We start from the raw sequence: 21008 nt of genomic DNA on the forward strand, positions 1-21008 counted from the left end.
AGAAAGTTCCGACTGTGAATGAAGGAACAATAATTCACAGGTCCCAACTAGAGATGAGCAGGATGCACAGATAATGTCACGTCAGCCCCGGATAATCAAAAGCCGCACTGGGGATGCTGGAAGGTAAGAGATTTGCGGCCTCCTGTTAGCCACCCGATACCAATTACCTGGATGCTGGACCAGAAACCTGTAAATTGATCTGCTCATATCTAGTCCCCACTGTTCTGGATACAGCAGACGATGCTGGATTTGGGTCTACAACAGTGTCAGACTGAAGAACACTAGGCCCACCAGAGGATTTGATTCTGAGTGCTCACCTTTTTCTCCCGCTCAAGAGCCCCATAGTAGCTGCAAGGTTTGCACTATGAACTCTCCTGAAGGAGAAGCCAGGGCCCACCCGAGGATTCTCCGGTTCTCTGGTGGGCCAGTCCAACTCTGATCTACACCCTGCAGCTTCGGGCGTCTCCTGCATATCCCTCACTGCCACTTCCCCTCTGACAACTCTTCTTGCCATGGAAGAAAGAAATGGTAAATGGGTGTTGATAGAGTAGAAGTAAAATTTTCCTGCAGCATACTACACGTTTGCCACATACAGTTGCGCTCAAAAGTTTACATACCCCGGCAGAATTTTTCCTTTCTTGGCCTTGTTTCAGAGAATATGAATGATAACAAAAAAACTTTTTCTCAACTCATGGTTATTCGTTGGGTGAAGCCATTTATTGTCAAAATACTGTGTTTTCTCTTTTTAAATCTTAATGACAATCAAAAACCATCCAAATGACCCTGATCAAAAGTTCACATACCCTGGCAATTTTGGCCTGATAACATGCTCAGAATTTGACACAAATGGTTTTGAATGGCTACTAAAGGTAACATCCTCACCTGTGACATGTTTGCTTGCAATCAGTGTGTGTGCATAAAAGCTGAGTGGGTTTCTGGGATCCAGACAGACTTTTACATCTTTCATCCAGCCACTGATGTTTATGGATTGTGAGCCTTGGGGAAAGCAAAAGAATTGTCAACGGATCTACACTGCTAGTTGAACTGTATAACACAGGAAAGGGATATAAAAAAAATATCCAAGGAATTGATAAAGCCAGTCAGCAGTGTTCAAACTGTGATTAACAAATGGAAAATCAGGGGCTCTGTAAAAACCAAACCACGGTCAGGTAGACCAACAAAAATTTCAGCCACAACTGCCAGGAAAATTGTTCAGGATGCAAAGAAAAACCCACAAACATCAGTTGAAATTCAGGACTTTCTGAAAACTGGCGATGTGGCTGATGCCGAATAAGGAGGCACTTGAAGAAAAATAGGCTGCATGGTCGAGTCGCCAGAAGAAAGCCATTACTGCGCAAATGCCACAAAGTATCTCGCCTACAATACGCCAAACAGCACAGACACAAGCCTCAAAACTTCTGGAACAATGTAATTTGGAGTGATGAAACCAAAATTTTACTTTTTAGCCACAACCATAAACGTTACATTTGGAGAGAGGTCAGCAAGGCCTAAGATGAAAGGAACACCATTCCTACAGTAAAGTACGGAGGTGGATCGCTGATGTTTTGGGGATGTGTGAGCCACAAAGGCACAAGAAACTTGGTAAAAGTTGAAGGAAAGATGAATGCAGCACGTTATCAGCAAATACTGGAGGCAAATTTGCACTCATCAGCCCAGAAGCTGCGCATGGGACGTACTTGGACGTGCCAACATGACAACGATCCAAAACGCAAGGGCAAGTCGACCTGTCATTGGCTACAGCAGAACAAAGTGAAGGTTCTGGAGTGGCCATCTCAGTCTCCTGACCGCAATATCATTGAGCCACTCTGGGGAGATCTCAAGCGCGCAGTTCATGCTAGACAGCTCAGGAATTTACAGGAACTGGAGGCTTTTTGCCAAGAAGAATGGGCAGCTTTATCATCTGAGAAAATAAAGAACCTCATCCACAACTACCACAAAAGACTTCAAGCTGTCATGTTAGAGGGGGCAATACACGGTATTAAGAACTGGGATATGTGAACTTTTGATCAGGGTCATTTGGATGTTTTTGGTTGTCATTAAGATTTAAAAAGAGAAAACACAGTAGTTTGACAATAAATGACTTCACCCAGCCAATAACCATGAGTGGAGAAAAAGTTTTTTTGTTCCGATTCATATTCTCTGAAATAAGGCCAAGAAAGGAAAAATTCTGCCGAGGTATGTAAACTTTTGAGCACAACTGTAGTTTGTGTCTCTTTCTGTTCTGTAAAAGTTGGGCAGTGTGCCAATGTCATTTTCTGTTGGGCACTCCAAATGATAAGCAACTTCTTACCACATGTAATAATAAAACATAACTGTTCTGGTGTTTAAAAAAAAAAAAAAAAAAAGTTTAGTAAGTGAGCTCCGATAGGCATGTGTGGGTCCCAGCTGCCCTAATACTGTGATAAAACATATTTATTTCAAAAGGATGATTAAGAGAAGAAAAAGAGTCAACTACGCAAAACTGATGAAAAACATTAGGTAAATTTCACATAAATCTGGTTTTAATGTTTTCCACAGTTTGCAGTCTCAGTCGCCTGTAAACTCCACCCTTGTTTCATAGCTGTAGCCTCTGGCAGTGAAGTCCTGCCCCAACCCCCCTCTGTTCCTTATTTCCTTGTGTGTATACTTTTTGTGGTGGAATGTTGTCTCTGCATTGTTTGGATTATCAAGGAACCTTTGTCATTATCCTCAACAGCTTGGATTCAGGGGAGAGTTTAAGTTTTTCAGGATAAATGTAACTAGGACTGATTGGTAGCAAGATCTATATGGATCCTGAAATTGTCGATGGGATTCTACAACCTTTGCAGTACGTCCATGTGCAGTTACAAGGAGGAGCACCTTGGGGATTCACCCTTCTAGGGGGTCTGGAGCATGGAGGTCCCCTGATCATATCAAAGGTATGGAACGAAAAAAGCAGAGATCAAATCACAAATGTCTTTCTCTTTGTTGTGCGGTGCATCGGATCTTTAACCAGTTCTTTTCTCTAAATACTAAATTATTTTTAAAAAGTCCAATCGATACTAAATTTTATATGGGTTTTTAGCATTGAATACTTTGGTATTAGAAGTGACATTTTATAAAAAAAAATAGTTTTAAACAGCTGCCTTTCTTTTGTACTCAACAGCCAGATACTCTGTTCTGTCCAATAAGAAGGCGCCAATCGGAAAATGTTTATTTGAATTTTTTTCTGGAATATAAACAGAATGCGCTGCAGCAAAATGTGCCTGATTTCTGAAGTGATGTTCATCTTTTAACTGCCGTGCTACTCTGTCAGAAATGAATTAGAATGGTGCATTTGGTTCTGCCCACATTTCTAAAAGTTGACGGAGCTGATCGAGAATTTCTGCAACATTTCAAGGTGTTTTTACGCCAGTAAAACAGCAAAAGAAAACTAGGATAAATCAAGCCTAAAATCCCATTGTCCATGACTAATTTTTCATTGAGTAGAAAAAAAACAATTGTCCGATTCATTGTTTTACGTTTTCAGTTTTCTTTTTTATCTTACTGTATTTAAATATTTTTGCTCCAAGTTATTCAAAATGACAGATGATGTTCAAAATAAATAATGATTCTCATTTTTGGTCTTTGACCTGTGTTTTTTTTTTTTTACTTTTTAGAGTAAAAAGACACACATTTTCTTAAATGACACAAAATATGCACCAAGGAATCTGAAGTACTAAAGATTAAGCAACTATAAAAAGGCACAAATTAATGGAGAAATTAGGTGCAAATGAATAATAGACAAAAACCCCAGAAACTATCCAACAAACAAGCAGAAATGCAATAATGAATTGGGCCCAATGTCAATGAATGGGGCATATTTTGTGAGAGAACTATAATATCAACTTTCTTAAAACTTTTGTCTGTAATATTTCTTTATAACTACATTCAAGTTACATCAGGTTATATTAGTAAGTGCCAAGAAAACAATGCTCTTGGGAAACCTTTTGTTCTGTTTTGGAGGAGTGAGGGGTTTATATAATGTTTGTATGATGCTTGTTGTTGTAACTTCGGGATCCAAGGGGTAACGTTTCTACTTGCGGAGAGTGACATGTCAAGCCTGACATGCCAAGGTGAGGAGACTTTTAAGCCGCAATGCTCCTCTGGGAAATATGCAAATTGTCTCTTCAGGAAGAGGACGAGAACTCTAGTGCCACCTATAGGAAATAGTAATCCTAAAATTGTGGGAGGTAACCGGAGGAAACGCACACAAACACTGGGAGAACATACAAACTCCTTGCAGATGTTGTCCTTGGTGGGATTTAAACATATGGCCCCAGTACTGCGAGGCTGTATGAGATAGCCAAGATGATGGTCTAAAAAATGATGGCAGCCTCAAGTTAGACGCAATAATGGATGGTGAGATGTGGAGCCTGAAAGTCAAAAGTTCAAAACATCATACAAAATAGTGTCACGGGTGTGTCAGAAGTTACAGACAGTCACACTGCAGTTGGTTGCAGGAAATCTCTCCGTTTGGCATTACAGACACGTTCTTAGAGATTGTCTCTCTAGGACCCAGCGGCTACCTTCCTCTGGCTAATTAACACCCTGGCCTGGGTGTATAAATACCTGCTGTCTGCCAGAGGGAGGTGCCGGCGATAGTCACATTACCCCTTGTGAAGGCTTGGAGCAAGTGCATTACTTCTTCCTGTCTAGTGCTATGACGACAGGTGTTCATCTCTCTGAATTCAACTAATGCTAACCTATCTTTTCTTGTTTGTTCCCCCTTGTTGTCTTTAGTGGTCACTGGGGATCGATTAGCGCTCATCCCTCTCCCTTCCTTAACAGGGCCTAACACCAGGGAAAGACATGGCGAGATTCGCATGCTGCCATTGGTGAAGAACCAATATAGGGATGCTAGTGGAGACAGGATGATACTAGATCAGTCTAGGGGGTCTCCACTTCCCCTTTCCCTTGTGTCTGGGCTCCCTTTCCATCTTCCCTTTGTGTTGCACTAGTCTTTCCCACACCTTGCGTAACATTATCGCTGGCCGAGCACATTTTGAAAAGCAAAAAAAAAAAAAAAAACTGTCACTTTTTTTTGTGTGTTTTTTTTTTTCTTTCTCCTTGGTATGGGTTCAGTTGCAGAGCTCACAGAGCGGCTGCACAGTCTGTCTCTGGAGGTGAATGACCTCCGCTGTGAGGTTCAGCAGCATGGTCAGCAGCTACAGGTCGCCAATGTGGGGGTCTCTGCAGGTAGGTCTATCCAGCTTGTGCCCAAGATTGCCCTCCCGGACAGGTTTTCAGGAGGTAGGCGCAAGTCTTTTATATTCACAAAAGCCTGCAAACTGTATTTTAAACTTTGTCCCTACTCCTCCAGAAATGAGGAGCAATGGGTTGGAATTGTGATCTCTCTATTGCAGGGCGATCCTCAGTCGTGGATGTTTTCTTTACTGCAGGACTCGGTTTGTCTCCAGTCTGTGGAGGGGTTTTTCGGTGCTTTGGCCCTCATCTATGATGACCCTGACCGAGTCACCTTGGCTGAGTCTAGGCTACATCGCCTTCAGCAGGAGAATCGGTCAGTGAAGATGTACAGTTCTTAATTCTGTATATGGGCAACGGATTCCAAATGGAATGACTCAGCCCTTAGAAGTCAATTTTATGAGGGTCTTACTGAAAGGTTGAAAGATGCCATGGCAGTATATGAAACCCCTCAGTCCTTCGAGACTGCCATGTCATTGGCCATACGTCTTGATAGACTCCTTCGGGATAGAAAGGTGAGAACACCTTCTCCTGGACCTTTTCTTAATGGGGTTGTGTACCTCTGCCAGGGGAGCGGTCTGGGGGTGAACAAGTCCTGGGGGAGGTGAAGGAAACCATGCAGTTGGGGGGTGTCTCTGCATCATATGTTCCCCCAGAGATTTGCAAGAAAAAAAGGCGTATGTTTGGGTTTTTTTGTGGGGAAAAGGGACATTTTGTTGGGACCTGTCCTTCAGTTCATAAACAAAAGAATACTCAATTAACTCTTGGTTGTCTGGAGTTGGATAAACAAGGGGTGCATTTGTTGCCAACCTGCAGTTCCCAGTTTGTCCTGACAACAGAGGTGCTGCTAGAGAGCAAAACTGAGAAAAATCCTGTGTTTGACAGTGGAACCGGAGTCAGCATGGTTGATGCTGAGTTTGTGAAAACTCATGGTCTTGCTTGCTGTATTTTAGCTAAACCTATTTCCATCTTCGCCATCGACTCAGCGCCACATGCACAGAAAGCATTTACTCAGATTGTACATAATCTGAGTAAATGCTGGATTCAGCTGGATGAATGTCTCAAGTGGGGTACCACAGGGCTCCGTCCTGGGACCTGTATTGTTCAACATCTTTATCAATGATTTAGATGAAGGAATTGAGGGTAAACTGATTAAATTTGCTGATGACACAAAGATAGGAGGGATAGCTAATACTAGAGAAGAGAGAGAGAGGATTCAAAAAGACCTAAATAAACTGGAGCAGTGGGCAGCAACCAACAGAATGGTTTTTAACAGGGAAAAATGCAAAGTACTACATCTGGGCAATAAAAATGAAAAAAGCATATACAGAATGGGAGGAATAGAGCTAAGCAACAGTACATGTGAAAAAGACTTAGGTATACTAATAGATCATAGACTGAACATGAGTCAACAGTGTGATGCAGCAGCAAAAAAGGCAAATACAATTCTGGGATGTATTAACAGAAGCATACAGTCTAGATCACGTGAAGTCATTATCGGTCTTTACTCCTCTTTGGTCAGACCTCATCTGGAATACTGTGTACAGTTTTGGGCACCACATTTTAAAAAAGACATAGACAAACTGGAGCAAGTTCAGAGAAGAGTGACCAGAATGGTGACTGGTCTGCAAACCATGTCCTATGAGGAACGGTTGCAGGATTTGGGAATGTTTAGCTTGCAAAAAAGAAGACTGAGAGGAGACTTAATAGCTGTCTACAAATATGTCAAGGGCTGTCACATTGTAGAAGGATCATCTTTATTCTCATTTGCACAAGGAAAGACTAGAAGCAATGGGATGAAACTAAATGGGAGGAGACATAGATTACATATTAGAAAAAACTTTTTGACAGTTAGGGTGATCAATGAGTGGAACAGGCTGCCACGAGAGGTGGTGAGTTCCCCTTCAATGGACGTCTTCAAACAGAGGCTGGACAGACATCTGTCTGAGATGATCTAGTGAATCCTGCTTTGAGCAGGGGGTTGGACCAGATGACCCAGGAGGTCCCTTCCAACTCTACCATTCTATGATTCTAATGTAAAACTGAGGGTGAGGTCAGTTCATTGCGAAATAATCCCTTGCTATATCCTTGACAATCTTCCCACACCTATTGTTTTGGGAATTCTTTGGTTTGTTAAATATAATCCGTTGGTGGATTGGCAAACCGGGAAGATTATTGAATGGGGAGATTACTGCCATGAGAACTGTTTAGATATTTCCCTTGCTACTGTCTCTACGGAAATATTACCTGCTTTTCAGTCTGTTTTTGAGGACGTTTTATCTGAGAGGGGGTGTCAGGATTTGCCTTCTCATCGTGCTTATGACTATCCTATTAACCTGGCCCCCGAAGCTAAATTATCGAAGTCCAGACTGTATAATCTTTCTGACCCTGAGAGACAAGCCATGAAGGATTTCATTGCGGAAAGTCTGGAGAAGGGACATATCAGACCCTCATCTTCGCCCGTGGCGGTAGGGTTCTTCTTTGTGAAGAAAACAGATGGTGGTCTACGTCCCTGTTTAGATTTCCGGGAATTAAATCAAATTACCATCCGTGATCCATACCCTCTTCCTCTGATTCCAGATTTATTCAGCCAAGTTATAGGAGCTAAGGTATTCTCCAAGTTGGATTTAAGAGGAGCCTACAATCTAGTTAGAATCATGGAAAACAGCGTTCAATAGCCCGGAAGGACATTTTGAGAGTCTGGTTATGCCTTTTGGTTTGACCAATGCACCTGCGGTATTCCAGCATTTCATAAATTATATTTTCCATCATTTAGTGGGGAGGTTTGTGGTGGTCTATCTGAACAACAATATTTTGATTTACTCCCCTGATTTTGAGACACATCGGGGGCATGTTAAGCAGGTGCTCCAGATATTAAGGGATAACAAACTTTATGCCAAACTGGAAAAATGTGTTTTCGCTGTTCAGGAGGTGCAATTTTTGGGGTACTTGTTGTCACCTTAGGGTTTCAGATGAATCCGGAGAAAATCCGTGCAGTCCTTGATTGGGACCGTTCCGAGAACCTGAAGGCTCTACAACGTTTTCTGGGCTTTACTAATTTTTACCGGAAATTGATCAAAAATTACTCTGTAATTGTGAAACCCCTTACTGACATGACTAAGACGGGGTCTGATTTTTCCAAATGGTCAAATGCCTCCCTCCAGGCTTTTTCTTCCTTATCCCCTTTCTGACATTATACGTGCTTATACGTATCTGCGCCCTGGCCTATTGGAACAAATACGTGTTAGTACGCGCGATCTTTAATGCGGCACCGCGACTTCGGTCGCGGTAATCGCATTACATTTCTGGCGCCATCTTACCTTAAGGTAGATGGCGTTGTCATCGTGGGGAATATCGTCGCCCCCCTGCAACCACTATCGCTGTGATTGACTGTTCAAAATTGAAAAGCCAATCAGATTGCCTGAAACAGTGATATACAGCCTAGGATCGGTGCTCCTAAGAGCACCGTTCCTAGGCTGTTGCCTAGCAATGCCAGCTCTCTCCCCCCCGACCCTGTCTGATTGGTGGGATCACCAATTTCATTGATCGCACCAGAGCGCGACCGCGAGGTGGCTGGGCAGTCACGGGGCGGTGACCGGCTTGTGACCTGCCTGTCACCGCTCCATGACTCCCAGTGATGCGTGCACAGGCCCCAACCGGCTCTGATTGGAGCGATCGACGATGACATTGATTTCACCAATCAGAGTGCCTGACCGAGAGGTGATCGGGTGGTGACTGGCCTGTGACCTGGCTGTCACCACCCTTTCACCCCCCTGTGACCACCCTGCAGCTCCTCACAGTTGGTGGGGATTTATAATTGTTGTGTGATGTTCAGCATGTCAATTATGACATGATTGTGTCTGACATTGGTCAATACACATGATGTTATCTGTATGTTTGTCTAGGAAGATATAGGGATAGGTTAGCGACAGCCTCCGTTGAGCGCGAACACCAATCCGAATCGTTAGGGTGCAAACACTCCGCTATCAGGTAGGGTATTCCATCCCTTAAGGGCAATATAGGATAAGCCTGACTGTATATTCTGTTACCCCTACTATCCCTCCCCCATATGATGTTTTTATGTATAAAGTACACTTTTAATGATTATTAAAAGCTAAATTTTATTGGGTATTTTTTTCTGTCTGGTTCACTCAGTCATCCTCTTGGTGAGGACACGGAAGCCTTGCCTGTTAGCAGTCTGCCACGCATGGCTGAGTTTGTTACGCTGCCTTTCCCATGACCCTCACGTTCTCAAAATTTTGGGGAACACTCATTACTGGTTGGTGACACTTCTAGACCCAAGCTACAAGGAGAACTTTATATCTCTTATTCCGGAGGCTGAGAGGTGTGCAAAAATGAGACTGTACCAGAAGGCCCTTGTTGCGGAACTATTAAAAAAATTCCCACCTGAAAACGCTGGCAGCAGAGGTCACAGTTCGTTGGACAACCAAGGAGTACAGGTGAGAGAGACACAGATACAATCCAGCAGATGCAGGAGAACACTGTCAAAGTTCTGGGAGAGTTTTCTCAGCACCTCCCATCGCACAGGCCCTGAGCTGCGAGGTACTCTCACAAGGAGTGCAAAGTTTGGGAAGATGCTGAGAGTAACTTGCCGACCGTACCAACGTCCTCCATTATTCCTCTGTGCCTTTTAATTATTGGGTATCCAAGAAGGACACGTGGAATGAACTGGCTCTCTACACCTTGGAGATCCTGACCTGCCCTGCCGCCAGCGTTTTATCAGAGCGAGTTTTTAGTGCCGCTGGTGGAATTATAACTGATAAGCGCATCCGCCTGTCAACTGAAAATGCTGACAGGCTGACTCTTATAAAAATGAACAAGGGCTGGATTGGGCCAGACTTCTCAACACCACCGAATGATAGCAGCGAAACATAAACTCAAATCCAGTGTCTTTTCTTGGGAGGTGTATTCCCATGCACTTCTTCACACCCACACATGGGTATACGCTTCCTGATTTGGGGTATTTGCTCTGGTCCTCCTCCTTATCCTCATTCTCATCCTCATCCTCCACCACCATATCACCAGGGTGACCGTGGTCCGTGATGCAACACCCACATAATTTTTTTAAAGGGTGTTTATGATGCCCGTAAAAAAAATGTTTTTATGCAGTATGTTCATGTGTACCCCCCAGTGGTAAATGTTTGTCAGCCCATACACTTAGCGCATGGGCATTACAAGTATAGGAGACCCGCTCCTTTCTAATGGGAACATTTTTTTATGAGGCCCTCCTCCACGTCTCTTCCAAGGGGCTATGGAGTGCCTCCCAATTTTTGGCAGCCCTTGCATTCACTGCATAGGCCAACACTATGGGAGACACTCTGCTTTCTTATGTGAATTTGTCGTTACTGTGGCCCTGCTCTATGTGTCTTTAAATTCTTAGTGGGGTTTTTCCCAAAATTGGTCAGCCGTTGGACTCACTGCATACGCAATAACAATATAGGAGACCCACTTGTTAATAATGGGAACAACAAAGCATAGCCGGCTGATATCTCTCTAACAATAGCGAGGGCCGACTGCTGGCCTTTTAAGAATAGTTAGGGTTGTCTGATGGCCCTATAAAAATAGGCTTTATGACTTTCCCTCCATAATAAATGAAACAGGTTGTGTCTGATGATGTGTCACACACCACATTGCCAGATAAGATTGTAAAATGTTAAAATGACATTTCCCAGTGAATGCATTTGTCTTAAAAAATAACGTAAAAAAAAAAACACATTAGGATCTTTCTTTAGTATAAAAAACAGCGTTGCCAATTTAAGCTCAATGTAATCACATTGTTCAGCTCCTTCACCTCCTCCTCCATCTCCGAAATGACCACATCAGTCACAAGCTGACAGCACTGCAGCATTGCCTTGGCCAGGCGGCAACAGGCTGTGCTGAAGATAACATGCTTAACGCTTAGGTGACAAACCGCCCAGCGCTGCAGAGTTGTTGAAAGCTGTAACACAGCAGCCTGATCTGTGGCTCTCATCGCTGAACATACAGCCAGGCATGGTCGTGTGTGACAATGGGCGGAACCTGGTGACGGAGAAATGACAGCCGGAGTAGATACGGTTTCCCTCTATGCCAGTCCTTTCACCGAGCTAAATACAACTCTCAGCAAAAAAAAAGCTGTGCTCTGGCTCCGTACTGTCCCTGGCCACATTCACCTGTCCACATGTTTGTGGTTAGGCGGTCCTTCCCAGTAAGTGAGGAGGGCACGGGTAATGTTGTGGGACCCGTGCTTGCCATCAAATTGGCACTGGAGGAGTGGCACTACCTGCTGTAAGGCTCTCTCCCGCTCATTCCTGTCCTCCGACCAAGAGGAGGAGCTTCTGCATATCATCGACCCCTCCAGAGTAATGCCTGTGGCCCCGTTTGACCTGTCTCGTCTTCCACCCGGTAAGACTTTTGTAGCTGTTCCGGATCGTAAGAAGGTTCTTCTCTGGGGTCATTCGTCCAAACTAGCGGGCCATGCAGGCCAGAGGAAGACGTTCCTGCTCATTGCCCGGCATTACTGGTAGCCCTCTCTACGCAAGGATGTTGCGGATTTCGTCACGGCTTGTTCCTCCTGTGACAGTAACAAAGTTCCCAAGCATCTTCCCGCTGGCCATCTCCTGCCTCTACCCCCGTGGCAACACATAGCTATGGACTTTATTACGGATCTCCCTGTTTCTGCCGGTTGTACTGTCATATGGGTGGTCACTGACCGTTTTTCTAAAATGGCCCACTTCATCCCTCTGCCTGGTTTCCCGCCCGCATCTGTGCTGGCTAAGGACTTCATCCATCACATATTTCATCTCCACGGCCTTCTCCCTCACATTGTGTCTGATCGCGGGTTTCAGTTCACTTCGCCCTTCTGGAGAGCTACGTGTAAGCTGCTGGATGTCACCTTGGATTTCTCCTCTGCTTATCATCCCCAGTCCAATGGTCAAGTGGAACGTATCAACCAGGTCCTTACCAGCTTTCTCCGGCATTTCGTCAATGCTCACCATAACGATTGGGTTGAGCTCCTGCCCTGGGCCGAGTTCTCCTATAACAACCATGAGAATGAGTCTAATTCCAAATCCCCGTTCTTTGTTGTCTACGGTCAACACCCCCGGATTCCATTTCCCGTCTCCGCTTCTGTGAACAATCCTGCAATGGAGTCTCTGGTCAGCGAATTTTCAACTATTTGGGAAAATACTAGATTCACACTTCTTCAGTCCTCTGAATGGATGAAGAAACATTCCGATAAGAGACGTCTGGATCCGCCTCTATTCCGTCAGGGAGACAGGGTCTGGCTCTCCTTCAAAAATGTTCGGCTCAAAATACAATCGTAAAAGTTGGGCCCGCGGTTCATCGGCCCGTTTGAGGTTCTCAAGCAAATCAATCCTGTGGCTTACAAGCTAAAACTCCCGGCCACCTTATGGATTCCCAACTCCTTCCATGTTTCTCTCCTCAAACCAGTTGTTCTTAATTCTTTTTCTGATGATCCAGGTACCACTCCAGCTCCAGTCTCCGCTGAGGACGTCTATGAGGTAGAGAACATTTTGGCCACCAAAAGGGTAAGAGGAAAAACCTTTTTTCTGGTGCATTGGAAGGGGTTTGGCCCGGAGGAGAGGGCTTGGGAACCCAGGGAGAACATCCATGCCCCTCTTCTTAAATAATTTCTTGCTGGCCTAGAAAAGAGGGGCGTAAAGGGGGGGTACTGTAGCATCGGCATCTCTGCCCCCTGCTAGGCAGAGACGCCGCCCCCCCTACCGCCGCGGTCCTGCTCTGGCGTCTTCTGGCCTCCCTGCTTCTGTTGCTGGTGCACGCAGCTTCCCTGGCACTGTGCTTAGGGCGCGCGCTCCCTCCCTCTTAAAGGGGCCGCGCGCGCCATCCTAAAAAGTCCCCGACCAATGGCCGGAGGACTTTCTCTATAAAAAGCACCTCCTCCAATATGGAGGTGCCCGTGCAAGGTTGTTGCTCTGTTATACTTACTTTGCTTCAGCCCTCAGGTCCTCTGCAAGTCAGTCCTGTCCGCCAGTCTGTTCTTCAGTCCAATCTGCCAGTCTGCCTACTTTCCAGCCCGACAGTCTGCCTACAGTCCAGTTCGCCAGTCTGTCTATGGGCTCTGCCCGCCTGCTTACCTGGAAGCACCTGCCTGTTACCTGCCATGCCCGCCAGCTTGCCTACCCGGAGCACCTGTCTGGCTATCAGCCGAATCAGCCTGCCTATATACCTGGACCACCCGTCAGCCTGCCTGCCGTGCTCTTCCGCTGTACTGGTCAGTTCCTGCCTTCTGACCCGTGGGAGTCACCTGCTCTCATATAAGGTCGGTCCCAGAGTGGCACCTGGTCCCTCTGCTCGGTCCCTCCCTGGTTTACGGAGTCTACTGAGCCGCCGTGCGACCTTGGTCGGGCTGAATAGATACTTAGTCACGCCCCTCTGTTCCCTCCTTGCAACGCAGCACAGAGGTTCCACCACCCGGATCCGTAGCTTCCTGATTGTATCTCCATCTGCTGCGTTGGCCGTAGTGGAAGAGGTGTCAGTCCCCATTATACTACTTATACTCTAGTGAAATTGATGCCACTTCGGTAGTGTTAAGCCCTAATTTAGGGAAAAGTGAACACTCCTGGTTAGGTCTCCATCTCCTGGGTTGGCTGTTCTAGAAGAGGTGTCAGTCCTAATTACATTATTTCTACTGCAGTGAAATTGATGCCACTTTGCTGATGTCTGCCACTAATTTTTGGAAATGTGGAGAATCCTGATTGGGTCTCTCCATCTGCTGGCTTGGCTGTAGTGGAAGAGGTTTCGGTCTCCATTAAACTACTTCTATTTTGGTGAAATTGATGCCACTTTGGTAGTTTTAGGCCATAATTTTTTGAAATGTGGATAATCCTGATTGGTTGTCCATCTATTAGGTTGCCTGTAGTGGATGAGGTATTGTTCCTAATTCTACAATTTCTACTGTACTGAAATTGATGCCACTTTGGTGGTGTCTACCACTAATTTTTGGAAATGTGGATAATCCTGATTGGGCCTACATCTATTGGGTTGACTGTAGTGGAAGAGGTGTTGGTCCCCATTATAATAGTTATACTCTATTGAAATTTACTCTTTGGTGTAGATCTTGTGCTCACATGGTTACACATGATAAAATAGAAATTGGTTTTCTTTCTACCGTGGAATATAAAACAGGCTATATTTCATCTTTTAATTCTTTGGTGCAGATATTGTTCTCCACACAAGGGTACACAGACATGATAAACTCAAAATTGGTATACAAAGCAGACTGCATCGGAGTTTAATATTCTTTGGGGCAAATATTGTTCTCCACACGGGGGGAAAAAAAGTTGAGTCCAAGCAGCTTCCTGACCATTGTTCCCAGACATTAACCTCTGGGTAGGGGGAGGTGATCCTGAAGAGATGTGAGGGTCACGTGGACTATACTGTGCTGTCAGGGCAAGAAGAGGAGGAGGGTGACTGTCAGGACGAGGAATGGGATAACACATTGGATGCTGTTGAGCTTGTGGATCCCACTTGATGTGAACCCAGAGGCATGCTTCTGAGTAGCTCACGTGAGGAGGTGGAGGAAGATGAGGAGGTTACATTGCGACAAACAGCGCACACATGGAATGATGCAACTTTGCAAGAAAAAACTCAGTAGATGGAAAAAGTGCAATAATTTGACTACTACACGCATCAACCTTGACATGCGCAATCAACATGCGTTACTCTGGAAATTTATCTCAATAAAATGCAGACCTCAATAACCATCAGCTGCCCCATCAACCGCATCCGCTTCTCCTTCTCCCACCGCAGAACCTCTGGTTCTTTACCCGCTCAAGTCAGGCTGAGTGAGAGCCTGTCAGCTGTAATGGAAGCGGACATGCCTGCTGTTTTTGACCTATCTCAGAAAATGAGCAAACCACAACTTCATCAATCCATCATAACATTTCCACCTACACCTTACTTACGGTCCACCAGTTTCTCCGTTTCACCGTACTCTGCCCTCTCTCAGCTCAGCAGCCAGCCTCGGTCCCATGATTGTGGTCACGTAAAAGATTGTTTCTTTTTACACATGACAATGTTAAGAGGTTGAACTCCACTATCTCCAATCTATTGGCCACGGAAATGGTGGTGTCAGGCCCTCATTTTTTGAACTGTGAACACTCCTGTATGGCTGCTTTTTTACTGAGGAGGAAACTGGAGAACTTGGGGGAAACCCCCGCAAACACGGGGAGAACATACAAACTACTGGCAGATGTTGTCCTTTGTGGGATATGAACCCAGGACTCCAGCGCTGCAAGGCTGCAGTGCTAACCACTGAGCCACCGTGCTGCTCTCTTTGTTCTCCCGGCTGTGATATCTAACATGCTAGAGAAACTTGCACCTACTGCCACTTAGTGTCTTCAGCTCTTTTGTGAGAAACTAATGTTTGGGCAGCCATTTAGTCTACCAAATAAAATTCCTGAGAAGGAAATTGTGGATGGCTTTGCTTCTGGTACTGGGTGCACTACTAATACCATGATGTTGTGCCATAATTCACTGGAAATATTCCAGGCTGTTTACCACAGAAAACTACTAGCAGCAAGCTAAGGAGATGGTGGCCTCTTTCATCATAAAGGAGTTAGGTAGTTGTCTAGGAGACCGACTACCGCTGCTGTCTACCTTGTGAACATTGTGTTGAAGCTTGTAGGGTGTCACGGGTTTACCATGACAGAGAGGAGCCAGAAGACTTCAGTGGCTGATTACTCCCACTCCTGCAGTCATTAGAAGCCTTTTGCCTTCATATTAATCGGTGCAGAGGTTAATCTGCTCAGTTGTGAGCTCCTGGAAATGTAACATGATTTAGGCTCGCAGCAGATTTGTCCTGTGCATCTCACCTACTGTGTAACGCAGTAGGCCAACACATCAGACTGTCGCCTACCGTGTAAACCTTAAAAAGGAAGCTGAAGACCCACTTCTTCTGACAGGCGTACTGTCACGCCAGGTGTGGGAAAGACTTAGTGCAACACAGAGGGAAGAGGGAAAGGGAGCCCAGACTCTAGGGAAAGGAGGGAGACCTCCTAGTCTGGTCTAATGTCACCCTGGCTCAACTGCCGTCCCTATATTGCCTCTTCAGCAATCGCCGCATGCATGCTTTGTCCTGTCTTTCCTTGGCCTATGGCTAAGGCTAGGGATGGGAGGAGATGAGCACTAGTCGATCTCCACTAAACTCTATAGACAACAAGGGTAGACAAACAGGTGAGATTGCTTAGCTTTAGACGACTCCAGACAAATATAAACTCGGCCTCAAGCTCCAGAGAGGATGAAGTACTGCTCTTGCTAAGCCTTCACAAGTAGAAATGAATATAGCCGGCACCTCCTTTTCAGACACACCAGGTATTTATACACCCATGCCAGAGAGCTAATTAGCTAGAGGGAGGTAGCCGCTGGGTCCTAAAGACAGGCTGTCATCTAAAAAGATGTCTGTAATGCCAAACGCAGAGATCTCCTGCAACCAACTGCAGGGCGACTGTCTGTCACTGTCTGACACGTACAATCTGCGATAACCCTCGCTCAAGCATACCGCTGCACGACTAGCTGTACCCTGACCTACTTGTAGATTGTTTGTGCGCCCTCGCGGGCTGTGTCCTCTCTCGTCTTGTACCAGTCGGTGACCCCTTTTCACATGTAAAGCGCCATTGAATAAATGTCGCTGCAATAATAATAATAATTATAGTACTTGTACTGTGGGTCAATTGATGGCACTTTACTGGTGTCTACCCCTATTTTGATGTGTTTCTGCAGCTTTTTGGCCCATTTGAAGGTGTTGTATATGCGTATATTGCAGATCGTAATCTGAACCAAATATTGAAACATTCACTCATCCCTATTCCTGGGCATCCTGCAGGGCCAGGTCATACAACCCCTGGCAAAAATTATGGAATCACCGGGCTTGGAGGATGTTCATTCAGTTGTTTAATGTTGTTGAAAAAAAGCAGATCACAGACATGGCACAAAACTAAAGTCATTTCAAATGGCAACTTTAAGGCTTTAAGAAACACTAAAATAAATCAAGATTAAAAATGTGGTACTCAGTAAGGGTACATTTTTTCAGACCAAGCAAAGGGAAAAAATTATGGAATCATGAAAAACAAACACGCAAAAGAACACTCCAATACATCACTAGTATTTTGTTGCACCACCTCTGGCTTTAATAACAGCTTGCAGTCTCTGAGACATGGACTTAATGAGTGACAAACAGTACTCTTCATCAATCTGGCTCCAACTTTCCCTGATTGCTGTTGCCAGATCAGCTTTGCAGGTTGGAGCCTTGTCATGGACCATTTTCTTCAACTTCCAACAAAGATTTTCAATTGGATTGAGATCCGGACTATTTTCAGGCCATAACATTGACCTTATGTGTCTTCTTTCAAGGAATGTTTTCACTGTTTTTGCTCTATGGCAGGATGCATTATCATCTTGAAAAATGATGTCATCATCTCCAAACATCCTTTCAATTGATGGGATAAGAAAACTGTCCAAAATATCAATGTAAACTTGGGCATTTATTGAAGATGTAATGACAGCCATCTCCCCAGTGCCTTTACCTGACATGCAGCCCCATATCATCAATGACTGTGGAAATTTGCATGTTCTCTTCATGCAGTCATTTTTATAAATCTCATTGGAACGGCACCAAACAAAAGTTTCAGCATCATCATCTTGCCCAATGCAGATTGGCGATTCATCACTGAATATGACTTTCATCCAGTCATCCACAGTCCACGATTGCTTTTCCTCAGCCCATTGTAACCTTGTTTTTTTCTGTTTAGGTGTTAATGATGGCTTATGTTTAGCTTTTCTGTATGTAAATCCCATTTCCTTTAGGCGGTTTCTTACAGTTCGGTCACAGACATTGACTCCAGTTTCCTCCCATTCGTTCCTCATTTGTTTTGTTGTGCATTTCCTATTATGGAGACATATTGCTTTAAGTTTCCGGTCTTGACGCTTTGATGTCTTCCTTGGTCTACCAGTATGTTTGCCGTTAACAACCTTCCCATGTTGTTTGTATTTGGTCCAGATTTTAGACACAGCTGACTGTGAACAACCAACATCTTTTGCAACATTGCATGATGATTTACCTTCTTTGATAATCCTCTCCTTTGTTTCAATTGGCATCTCTCGTGTTGGAGCCTTGATTCATGTCAGTCCACTTGATGCAACATCACTCCAAGGTGTGATTACTCCTTTTTAAATGCAGACTAACGAGCAGATCTAATTTGACGCAGGTGTTAGTTTTGGAAATGAAAATTTACAGGGCGATACCATAATATTTTCCTCAGAATTGAGTGATTCCATAATTTTTTCCCTCTGCTTGGTCTGAAAAAAATTACCCTTACTGAGTACCACATTTTTAATCTTGATTTCTTTTAGTGTTTCTTAAATCCCTAAAGTTGCCATTTGAAATGACTTTAGTTTTGTGCCATGTCTGTGATCTGCTTTTTTTCAACAACATTAAACAACTGAATGAACATCCTCCGAGCCCGGTGATTCCATAGTTTTTGCCAGCTGTTGTAATAAGCCTGCTGGGGCTCGCCAGTCAAATAGGGGGCTAACACCTCCGCCCACTCCAGCAGCTTCTCCCGCTCTGCTACCCTTTCAAACACAGTCAAAAAGGCTTTCACATAATCTCCCAGAGTAATTTTTTGCATCGCTCATCGTACCACTTACGGACGTATGTGTCGTCATCACCTGGACTTGGGGGAGGGGGGGCTGCCAGCCTCCCACAAATCGCCTCTGTGAGCAACTCAAACTGTTGCAGCTGTATTCGGTATTGGTCTTGTTGCTGCTGTTGTTCGATCTGTTGCATTAGCAACTTACTCATCTCCTGATGTGCCAGTTGTTGCTGCTGTTGGGCCAGCTGTTGCTGCTGTTGGGTTTGCTGTTGCTGCGGTTGAGCTTTCTCAAGGTGCTTAATCAGTTCCTCCATGCTGTCTGACTACGCCTCCTAGCTCACTGCTGCCTTCACCGAGGGCATGCAGTTTCTCTTGTAGCAGTCACACGTGTTCACTGAGAACACTGCCTGCATTCACCACCTATGGTAGATCGGCTCACTCAGCTGCACATGGAGGTAGACACGGATGATGTGGAAACCCTTCTTTAGGGAGAGCTTTTGAAAAGACAGCAAAGGGTCTTCACATTGCCAGTAAGATTCAAATTAAAATAATTCATCGATGAAGGGAGGGAGACAAAATACATGCGACATGCAATTGTCAGCAGGTGGAGTCTTGTGAAATGGCTAAGACTCACCATATTTATTAGCTAGAGAAAGCGGAACTACAACCGTTACATGCAACTGAAGAGGAAACCAAAATAGACTATCAGTGATAACACACTTCCCGTGGCCCAACGTAAAACCTTCTTGTCAGGGAACTCACAGGAAACCAGTATCTTAGTCAGACATTCAATGATGCAAGTTTTAATCAAAGACTACAGACATAGAAAAGCTTATAATTGTTTCTAAATAATAATGAAGCCAGATATAAAATATTAACCATGTACCTTGTAGGATGCCCATTAGCCATCCACCTATACCCTTGAACCAATTGACAGGATTAAGAAATGAGAAAGTGTCGCTCCACCAGGAATCTTTGTTGACATGATGTTCTTGGAGCCACGTATCCCTCATTTCTCTAACTATCTCTATCTTTGTCTTTACCTGGAAATTTCCTGCAGGGTCTATGTAGTGGCAACAGGAAGGACCTATTATCTGACACATCCCGCCCTCTCTAGCTGTCAAGTAATCTAGCACTATGGTGTGTTGGTTACTAACGGCAATTAGTTGTTTCTGTACAATATTCGATGTATTGAGAACGTCAAGAATCTGGAAGATCTGGTCATCTAGATAATCAGTCGCTTCTACCAACTTATCCCACATTTGCATTATGAATGGGTAAATGAATAAGACACTGAAAAACTTGTTAGCCACCCCCATTTCTACAAGATGCGGTATACCATTTGGTCTGGGCTTGTCGTCTGCAGCTCGTCTGTACAGTGTGTGTAGAGGGATTGCTTTAATATCTGCTCTTGTGTGTGGTACTATAAAAGTAGAAGGTGTCAGAAAGGCCAGTGTGTAAACTCCTGTGAAATTGTTGGGTAACCACTTGTAAGCCTGATGTCCACATAAAATATATAAACTCTCTGGTGCTCCAACAACAGTGTTGTTGAACAGACTAGCAATCAATTTAGATAACAAGGTGCTTACTTTTTCCATAATTTTTCCCTGATACGGAGTGTCATTTCATGTAAAACCTGATATTAGATTTTGCACGGTGACATTTACACAATGAAGCTTAGGATTGAGAGTGCCATCAACCGCTATACACTGCGTAATAGTGGTAGCAGATTCATTACACTCAGAATAGTCAGCTGTAAAGAAAGGAAACCCTCTGGATTTTATCTGAATACAGCTACAAGAGGTAAAGTTCGGATAACAGGAGAGGTCGACACGACTGGTCGCCCAAGGCACTCCTGTTAAACAACAACCATGGCTCAGTCACCCAAGCAGCTACAGTTAGACCTACAGCCTTCTTTTTTTTTTGTTCTTAGTCTAATAGGAAGTGTGGTTACTTAAGTAAAACCTTTCTTTCAAAGTCACTGGAATGGCTAAATAAGGCATATTATTGGAGGATATTGGACTATGGGTGCATATCCAACAGTTCTTAGGACGGTCATTAGAGTTCATGTCTTGGAGTAAGACTTGGTGATGCTTTATCAGTTTGTTATCCCAGTTCTCTTTAACTACTTCATGGAGAGTTAGGGCAAGGGGT

The 21008-nt window shown here is 44.5% G+C and overlaps 1 protein-coding gene across 4 annotated transcripts in view; it reads left to right on the top strand.

Moving 5' to 3' along the window:
- The first annotated feature begins 2574 nt into the window (after positions 1 to 2574).
- The window catches only part of SHROOM4 (shroom family member 4), a 598984-nt gene continuing 580550 nt past the window's right edge, over positions 2575 to 21008 (top strand). For all 4 annotated transcript variants that reach the window (XM_073639594.1, XM_073639596.1, XM_073639598.1 and 1 more), the window contains exon 1: positions 2575 to 2918. In XM_073639594.1, coding sequence (XP_073495695.1) covers positions 2787 to 2918 — 132 coding nt within the window. In that variant the 5' untranslated portion in view covers positions 2575 to 2786. The remainder of the gene's footprint in view (positions 2919 to 21008) is intronic.

Source organism: Phyllobates terribilis, unplaced genomic scaffold (assembly GCF_046119375.1).
Source record: "Phyllobates terribilis strain yellow unplaced genomic scaffold, ASM4611937v1 Scaffold_7__3_contigs__length_470593459, whole genome shotgun sequence".
In the NCBI taxonomy this organism is placed as follows: Eukaryota; Metazoa; Chordata; class Amphibia; order Anura; family Dendrobatidae; genus Phyllobates; species Phyllobates terribilis.